The 9,834-nt window shown below is 37.4% G+C and overlaps 1 protein-coding gene across 1 annotated transcript; it reads right to left on the minus strand.

The window, feature by feature from the left end:
- Positions 1-8,401: 8,401 nt before the first annotated feature.
- Positions 8,402-9,546, minus strand: LOC133248662 (olfactory receptor 8S1-like). Its single transcript, XM_061419032.1, has one exon. The coding sequence runs from the start codon at positions 9,338-9,340 to the stop codon at positions 8,402-8,404; it is 939 nt and encodes a 312-aa protein (XP_061275016.1). The 5' UTR covers positions 9,341-9,546.
- Positions 9,547-9,834: the final 288 nt, after the last annotated feature.

The raw sequence follows: 9,834 nt of genomic DNA on the forward strand, positions 1-9,834 counted from the left end.
CTCTGCTTTTTAATATGCTATCTAGGTTGGTCATAACTTTCCTTCCAAGGAGTAAGCGTCTTTTATTTATTTATTTTTCATTTTTATTTTATTATTATTATTATTATTTTTTACTTTACAATATTGTATGGGTTTTGCCATAATCAACATGCATCCGCATCAAAAAATGGGCCAAAGAACTAAATAGACATTTCTTCAAAGAAGACATACAGTAAGTGTCTTTTAATTTCATGGCTGCAATCACCATCTGCAGTGATTTTGGAGCCCCCCAAAATAGTCTGACACTGTTTCTACTGTTTCCCCATCTATTTCCCATGAAATAATGGGACCAGATGCCATGATCTTCGTTTTCTGAATGTTGAGCTTTAAGCCAACTTTTTCACTCTCTTTCACTTTCATCAAGAGGCTTTTTAGTTCCTCTTCACTTTCTGACATAAGAATGGTGTCATTGCATATCTGAGGTTATTGATATTTCTCCCAGCAATCTTGATTCCAGCTTGTGCTTCTTCCAGTCCAGCATTTCCCATGATGTACTTTGCATATAAGTTAAGTAAGCAGGGTGACAATATACAGCCTTGATGTACTCCTTTTCCTATTTGGAACCAGTCTGTTGTTCCATGTCCAGTTAGACATAAATTTGAATGAGACTGATGACTGGACTAAATACTGGGTAGTGTTGGAGCAAGAGAAATTGCACCATTGCTAGTGATGTTGTCTTATCTTTTCACTCTTTTCCTTTTGGGGGTTGATGGATACTTTCTGGGTGTATGGAAAAATATATGAAAGTCAATTAATTTAAAGTATTGTTTATTTCATTCACCTAAATGTGGAATAAATCTAATCCAATAAATCAGAATTAAGGTAGAAAAGCCTAACCTTTCTGAAAATTTCACTAATTTCTGTCCCTAAACCACTATTATCACATTAAAGATGATTATCCCTGGGCCAAGGTTGGGACTGTGATTTCCTGGCTTATTTCCTCTCCCACATTCATCCTTACTACAAGGAATGCAGTCCTTCTTAACAGGGCTCTTAAATTTTTTGTTGGATTGCTCTCACGGATATGAGATTTAGTATAGATATCTCGGAGCAGAGTGCCAAAAAGTGGCTTGAAGTACTTTAGACTCTGTATCTCTTAAGCCCCTTCATTCTTTTTTTTTTTTTAATTAATTATTTTAGTTGGCGGCTAATTACTTTACAGTATTGTGAGCACCTTCATTCTTTGATCACAGATGTATTTTCACATATAGGGGAAAGTGACAATTTAGGAGATTAGGGTTAGCATATATTGTTGTTCTTATTTGCTAAGTCATGTCTGACTCTTCTGTGACCGTGTGGACTGTAGCCTGCCAGCCTCTTATACGCTACTATGTATAAAATAGATAGTTAACAAGGAACATACAATAGTATACAGTAGTATAGCACAGGAACTACACTCAGTATTCTGTAATGACCTAAATGGGGAAAGAACCTGAAAAAAATGAGTATGTATATATGTATAACTGATTCACTTTGCTGTACACCTGAAACTAGCACAACCTTGTAAATCAACTCTACTCCAATAAAAAGAAAATTCTTTTCACAGTCTGTCATGAAATACCTTGCAAACTTACCTAGCGGTTTGCTACGCCTTTTACATAGAATTTTCAGATTCTTCAGTGTCAGGCAAGATTTTTTTTTTTTTTTTAAACTTTACATAATTGTATTAGTTTTGCCACATATCAAAATGAATCCGCCACAGGTATACATGTGTTCCCCATCCCGAACCCTCCTCCCTCCTCCCTCCCCACACCATCCCTCTGGGCCGTCCCAGTGCACCAGCCCCAAGCATCCAGCATCATGCATCGAACCTGGACTGGCAACTCGTTTCCTACATGATATTTTACATGTTTCATTGCCATTCTCCCAAATCTTCCCACCCTCTCCCGCTCCCACAGAGTCCGTAAGACTGTTCTATACATCAGTGTCTCTTTTGTTGTCTCGTACACCGGGTTATTGTAACCATCTTTCTAAATTCCATATATATGCGTTAGAATACTGTATTTATGTTTTTCCTTCTGGCTTACTTCACTCTGTATAATAGGCTCCAGTTTCATCCACCTCATTAGAACTGATTCAAAAGTATTCTTTTTAATGGCTGAGTAATACTCCATTGTGTATATGTACCACAGCTTTCTTATCCATTCATCTACTGATGGACATCTAGGTTGCTTCCATGTCTTGGCTATTATAAACAGTGCTGCGATGAACATTGGGGTACACGTGTCTCTTTCCCTTCTGGTTTCCTCAGTGTGTATGCCCAGCAGTGGGGTTGCTGGATCATAAGGCAGTTCTATTTCCAGTTTTTTAAGGAATCTCCACACTGTTCTCCATAGTGGCTGTACTAGTTTGCATTCCCACCAACAGTGTAAGAGGGTTCCCTTTTCTCCACACCCTCTCCAGCATTTATTATTTGTAGACTTTTGGATCGCAGCCATTCTGACTGGTGTGAAATGGTACCTCATGGTGGTTTTGATTTGCATTTCTCTGATAATGAGTGATGTTGAGCATCTTTTTATGTGTTTGTTAGCCATCTGTATGTCTTTTTTGGAGAAATGTCTATTTAGTTCTTTGGCCCATTTTTTGATTGGGTCGTTTATTTTTCTGGAGTTGAGCTGTAGGAGTTGCTTGTATATTTTTGAGATTAGTTGTTTGTCGGTTGCTTCATTTGCTATTATTTTCTCCCATTCTGAAGGCTGTCTTTTCACCTTGCTAATAGTTTCCTTTGATGTGCAGAAGCTTTTAAGGTTAATTAGGTCCCATTTGTTTATTTTTGCTTTTATTTCCAATATTCTGGGAGGTGGGTCATAGAGGATCCTGCTGTGATGTATGTCGGAGAGTGTTTTGCCTATGTTCTCCTCTAGGAGTTTTATAGTTTCTGGTCTTACGTTTAGATCTTTAATCCATTTTGAGTTTATTTTTGTGTATGGTGTTAGAAAGTGGTCCAGTTTCATTCTTTTACAAGTGGTTGACCAGATTTCCCAGCACCACTTGTTAAAGAGATTGTCTTTAATCCATTGTATATTCTTGCCTCCTTTGTCGAAGATAAGGTGTCCATATGTGTGTGGATTTATCTCTGGGCTTTCTATTTTATTCCATTGATCAATATTTCTGTCTTTGTGCCAGTACCATACTGTCTTGATAACTGTGGCTTTGTAGTAGAGCCTGAAGTCAGGTAGGTTGATTCCTCCAGTTCCATTCTTCTTTCTCAAGATCGCTTTGGCTATTCGAGGTTTTTTGTATTTCCATACAAATTGTGAAATTATTTGTTCTAGCTCTGTGAAGAATACTGTTGGTAGCTTGATAGGGATTGCGTTGAATCTATAAATTGTTTTGGGTAGTATACTCATTTTCACTATATTGATTCTTCCAATCCATGAACATGGTATATTTCTCCATCTATTAGTGTCCTCTTTGATTTCTTTCACCAGTGTTTTATAGTTTTCTATATATAGGTCTTTAGTTTCTTTAGGTAGATATATTCCTAAGTATTTTATTCTTTCTGTTGCAATGGTGAATGGAATTGTTTCCTTAATTTCTCTTTCTGTTTTCTCATTATTAGTGTATAGGAATGCAAGGGATTTCTGTGTGTTGATTTTATATCCTGCAACTTTACTGTAGTCATTGATTATTTCTAGTAATTTTCTGGTGGAGTCTTTAGGGTTTTCTATGTAGAGGATCATGTCATCTGCAAATAGTGAGAGTTTTACTTCTTCTTTTCCAATTTGGATTCCTTTTATTTCTTTTTCTGCTCTGATTGCTGTGGCCAAAACTTCCAAAACTATGTTGAATAGTAATGGTGAAAGTGGGCACCCTTGTCTTGTTCCTGACTTTAGAGGAAATGCTTTCAATTTTTCACCATTGAGGATAATGTTTGCAGTGGGTTTGTCATATATAGCTTTTATTATGTTGAGGTATGTTCCTTCTATTCCTGCTTTCTGGAGAGTTTTTATCATAAATGGATGTTGAATTTTGTCAAAGGCTTTCTCTGCATCTATTGAGATAATCATATGGTTTTTATTTTTCAATTTGTTAATGTGGTGTATTACATTGATTGATTTGCGGATATTGAAGAATCCTTGCATCCCTGGGATAAAGCCCACTTGATCATGGTGTATGATCTTTTTAATGTGTTGTTGGATTCTGATTGCTAGAATTTTGTTAAGGATTTTTGCATCTATGTTCATCAGTGATATTGGCCTGTAGTTTTCTTTTTTTGTGGGATCTTTGTCAGGTTTTGGTATTAGGGTGATGGTGGCCTCATAGAATGAGTTTGGAAGTTTACCTTCCTCTGCAATTTTCTGGAAGAGTTTGAGCAGGATAGGTGTTAGCTCTTCTCTAAATTTTTGGTAGAATTCAGCTGTGAAGCCGTCTGGACCGGGGCTTTTGTTTGCTGGAAGATTTTTGATTACAGTTTCAATTTCCATGCTTGTGATGGGTCTGTTAAGATTTTCTATTTCTTCCTGGTCCAGTTTTGGAAAGTTGTACTTTTCTAAGAATTTGTCCATTTCTTCCACGTTGTCCATTTTATTGGCATATAATTGTTGATAGTAGTCTCTTATGATCCTTTGTATTTCTGTGTTGTCTGTTGTGATCTCTCCATTTTCGTTTCTAACTTTGTTGATTTGATTTTTCTCCCTTTGTTTCAGGCGAGATTTTTGGAAGGCCAGAGATAGGAAGCATTCTAAGAGCGGGAGGTCATATGACTATTCTGGTTGGGGACTTCACCTGGCCTTTTATTTTTCCACCAGTGAACCAGGAAATGAAGTGTCAACCTATTTTAAAGGTCTTTAAATAAATTAAATTTATTTTCATTTATTTACTTTTTGACCACTCTGCATGGAATGCTGGATCTTAGTTTCCCGACCATGTGCCCTGCAATGGAAGTGCAAATTCTTAACCACTGGACTGCCAGGGAAGTCCAAAGCATAAATTAAAGGGTAACCCAAGATGATGACTGAATTAAGAGCCACTATGGAGAAGGAAATGGCAACCCACTCCAGCATTCTTGCCTGGAGAATCTCAGGGACGAGGGAGCCTGATGGGCTGTCGTCTGTGTGGTCGCACAGAGTTGGACACGACTGAAGCGATTTAGCAGCAGCAGCAGCATTCTCTATTTTATGACCAAGATTTAAGAATTTGTTTTCTAAGTGTTAATGGAAGGGGTATCAATGTTATTATGAGTCTGTTAATTCATTAGCACCTGTCCTGATTTGTGAGGAAGAACACTTTCTCATTGACTCCAGCAATGGCTTTTTAGGTCTTTCATGTATTCGGTTCTGGGCTTCTTTCAGATCTCAGAGAAGAAGCTGTTTATGCTTTAATATCCAGTAAAATAGCTATTAGAAGTTTCCTCTGGGTCTCCTACCCAAGTACACAAGGATGAAGCATCCATTGATACAGCAGTATAGGCTCAGTTCAGTTCGGCAAAATTTAGAGACAAGCCCTCCTAAACAGTGGGAACAACAGTCAGGAAAAAGGGAAGAATGAGTTCAATACATGGGCTGTCCCATTGAAATACAATACTTGAAATTGTGATGTACATGTACACTTGGCCTGGTTGTAATCTGTCAGTCCAAATTAGTTACATAGTTCTTCATTAATTTTGTTAAGAAGTTGTAAAACTTAACATTGCCTTCTTCAAAAACACATCTTCCTACCATTGTGTGAGAGACAATGGTGATATGCCTCCACAAGTAGTAGAGATCGTACTTGGGAATATGTTTTTGGTGTAGTTTAATTTTCTTATTTATTGAAGGTGTAGTTAACAAGGTGTAGTTAACATTACTGTATTCTGCACTAAAATTTTTTTTATAAGGTAGAACTCATGTTAGGTGTTCTTGAGACAGTATTAAAAGAAATGATTAAGTGTACTCATCTTAATGGTACAGCTTGATAGATTTTGATATATGTATGCACCTCAACACAGATCAAGATACAGAACCTTTCATCAGTTTAGGAATCTCCCTCATGCTGCTTCCCAGTCAATCCATTCCCCATTGATAGCCATTATCTTGATTCCACTAATAAATGTATTAATGTTACTTTTCCAGTCAGTCTTTAACATCGTGTGAAAGTGTTAGCTGCTCAGTCATGTCCGACTCTTTGCGACCCTGTGGACTGTAGCCTTCCAGGCTCCTCTGTCCATGGGACTTTCCAGGCAAGAATACTGGAGTGGGTAGCCATTCCTTTCTCCAGGGGATCTCCCCAACCCAGAAATTGAACCTTAGGTCTCTTGCATTGCAGGCAGATTCTTTACCATCTGAGTCAACAGGGAAGCCCCTTTAACGTCATATAAATGAAATGATAAAATATGCACTCTTCATGTCTGGCTTCTGTTACACAATATCCATGAACTTCATCTATTTGTGTTTTCCAGTTTATTAAATTGCTATATAGTACTCCATTGTATAAATATATTATATGTACAAGTTTATTTACTCATTCTGCAGGTGGTAGATGTTTGGGTTTATTACATATTTTGGTTACAATGAATAAAACTGTCACAAACATTCTAATAATGTCTTTTCTGGATAATTAAACTCGTTTCTTTTCATATATATGTAGGAGTATAATTAATAGATCTTAGATATGTGGTTTTGATTTACCACAGATTTCCCCTAAATGATTGAACCAGTTCACATTCTCACTATCAATGTTTGTGAGCTCATTTTTGCCACTTCCTCATCAAGACTTGAAGACTTTGAGTATTTTAGATTTTTACTATTTAGAATGGTTTCATTTATATACAGCTTAAGAACTCGCTAAACTCATATTTCCCTTCCTTTTAGCTTTGTTTTGTGTTGTGCTGAAGTGGCACAGACAAGGCTGAGGATAAAACCTTATATATAAGGATAGCAAAGCAAATGGATGGAAGGAACCTGAATCACTGATGATTCTATTTAGTTCTAGAACCATCTATCTCCATGAAAGTGAAAGTGTTAGTTGCTCAGTCAAGTCTGACTCTTTGTAACCCTGTGGATTGTGGCCTACCAGGCCGCTCTGTCCATGGAATTCTCCAGGCAAGAATACTGAAGTGGGTAGACATTCCCTTCCAGGGAATCTTCCCAACCTGGATCAAACCTGGGTCTCCTGCACTGCAGGCAGATTCTTTACCATCTGAGCCACCAGGGAACCCAATAGCTATTGATAATTCAGTGATAAATATTCTTTTTTTGTTGTTTGTTTAAAAATTTTATTTTTTGTTCATCATGAATTTTTGCAATAATTTTTTTCATATAAATTTATTTATTTTAATTGGATGCTAATTACTTTACAATATTGTATTGGTTTTGCCATAAATATTCTTATGGTTTATGTTAATGTTCATCACATATTTGTCATTTGAAGATGAAAACACACTTTATAAAGAAATCTTACATTAAGTATCTTTAATAGCAGTTCATTTTTGCTGTTTTGTTCATATAGTTTTAAGGGTTCATTGTTAAGTTTAATCCTGGGATTTTATGTTGATGTAACAGCAATGAATAATTTTCTATGTTAACATATTTTTTGTCTGTTCACTAGATTTTGGTGTATAGAAACTATTTTTGTATCAATATATTAAGATTTTTGCATCATTTAAGTCTTGAATACTAATAAGTTTTCATTTCTAATGGAATTCTTAGATTTTCCAGATAGAAAATTTCATCATTGCCAATATTTGTAGATCTTGTAGATCTTTCCTCAAACAAAATTTAAATCTTATATCTATCCTCATCTAGCTATAGTAGGGGGAAATTACATGGTCTTATTAAGTAATATGGTAATTATTCTTTTATTGCTAATTACTTTAGCTGTAATTCCTCCAATCTGATTTGATCACAAACCTTCTGGTGGGCTCTTGATTAAAGTTAAATATTTTTAAATGAAATATAAAGTCTCTTTTGAATCTTTCATTATTAAGCATTTCAGATTGATTTTTTGGTAAATTTTATTCTTTTTTTTTTTTTTTTTTTGAGAAATCAAGCCACCTATGTGTGTTAACTTTTCACCCTAATTAATTTCTTGTCTTATTAGTGTGCTTGTGGAAGAATGCTTTCATATTCTTTCCCAATCAATAGAGCATAGACTTTTCAAATGGAAGTTTAAAATATTTGCCTCTACTTTTCAATAACAAGATATGGTGCTCAGGCAAGCTCTAGGATCTTTTGTGTACCCTATTTGACTCTGTGTTGAGGCAGACAGGGGGCTTCCCCAATGACTCAGTGGTAAAGAATCTGCCGGCAGTGCAGGAGACACGGGAGACATGAGTTCTAAGAGAGATGGACACAACTGAGCGAGAGCAACGACCTCGAGAAGGAAGAGACAACATAAGAGAAAGCTCAATCTTTGCAGTTTTGATGAGTAAATGTAACTTACTTCAATGCCTAAAATATTGCGGATATTTTCCCAATGTCCTTTTCACAGCTGTCTTTACTTCATTGTTCCTTAGGCTGTAGATAAGGGGATTCAGCATGGGTGTGATCACACTGTATTGTAAGGAAGAAAGCAAATCCAGGGAGGAACCAGAGGGAGGCATGAGATAGCGCAGCATACCTGAGCCAAAGAACAGGATCACTGCGATGAGGTGGGAGGAACAGGTGGAGAAGGCTTTGCTTCTGCCTGTGGTGGAGCTGATGCTCAGAATGTGGAATATAATACGAACATAGGAGAAGAAGATTGGGAAGAAGTTTCCAAGCCCAAGGAATATAGTGGAGAAGGACAAGATACTGATATTGATGGAGATATCAGAGCAAGACAGAGGGAAGAGGGAGGGCAGCTCACAGGTGTAGTGGTGGATGGTTTGAGCATCACAGAAGTCCAGGTTAATAGCCAAGAGCACAATGATGACTGCATTGAGAGAGGCCAGGCCCCAGGAGCCCCACACCAGCCCCTTGCAGAGCTGGTTGCTCATCACCTGGTTATAGAGCAAGGGGTGGCAGATGGCGGCATAACGGTCATAGGCCATGACTGAGAGCAGACAGGCTTCATTTCCCGCAGTAAGAAACACAAAGAAGACCTGGGCTAGACAGCCCTCTACTGAGATGGTCTTCTTCTCAGACAGGAGGTCCTTCAGGAGCTTGGGCACAGTGACAGAAGAGAAGCAGAGGTCTAGGAATGATAGATTGCTCAAGAAGTAGTACATGGGCGTGTGGAGGTGGGAGTCAGTCCTGATCACTAATATCATTGTCAGGTTCCCCAGTAGTGTCTGGAGGTAAATTCCCAGGAATAATACAAAGAGCAGAGCTTGGATGTGGGTGTCGTCAGACAGCCCAATGAGAATAAACTGGGTGATGGTGCTGTGGTTCCTCAAGGCCATTTGTTGAGAATATTTTCCTGTAATAAAATAAAGGAGAGGTGAGATCGCCTATGATTGTTCCTGTTTCCTTCACAGCATCAGCCTTTCTGCTTACACATTTCCCCCTGTGCTGTTTGGGTGCTGTGTTGAGACACTCAGTATATCCTTCACTGTACCTCAGCAAGAAGTTTTATTCTATTTTGTCAATCGTATTCTTGGATTGCAGTCTTCACATACTTAACAGAGCATCTCATTCCTTTTTTATAGGGATTTAATTGGAAAAATAAATATAACTGGCTTCCTTGTACATTCATGGTAGTGAGTTTCCACCTGGGTTTTTCCTGTTTAGTGAGCCTTATAATCATTTGGTTTTAAGAACCATTATAGTATGGATTTGCAGCAGTTGTTTTAAACTTGTCTCCTTTCCATATCATTATGTTTTAGGTCATAATCATCCAGTGACTTCTAACTTCCTAAGCAGCTCATTAAATTTCCATTAACTTTGTGTGTACAGA

This window comes from Bos javanicus, chromosome 5, assembly GCF_032452875.1.
Source record: "Bos javanicus breed banteng chromosome 5, ARS-OSU_banteng_1.0, whole genome shotgun sequence".
NCBI lineage: Eukaryota > Metazoa > Chordata > Mammalia > Artiodactyla > Bovidae > Bos > Bos javanicus.

Bases quoted from the DNA above. Each gene is read 5' to 3' on its own strand.
- LOC133248662 (XM_061419032.1), bottom strand. From the start codon at position 9,340: ATGGCCTTGAGGAACCACAGCACCATCACCCAGTTTATTCTCATTGGG.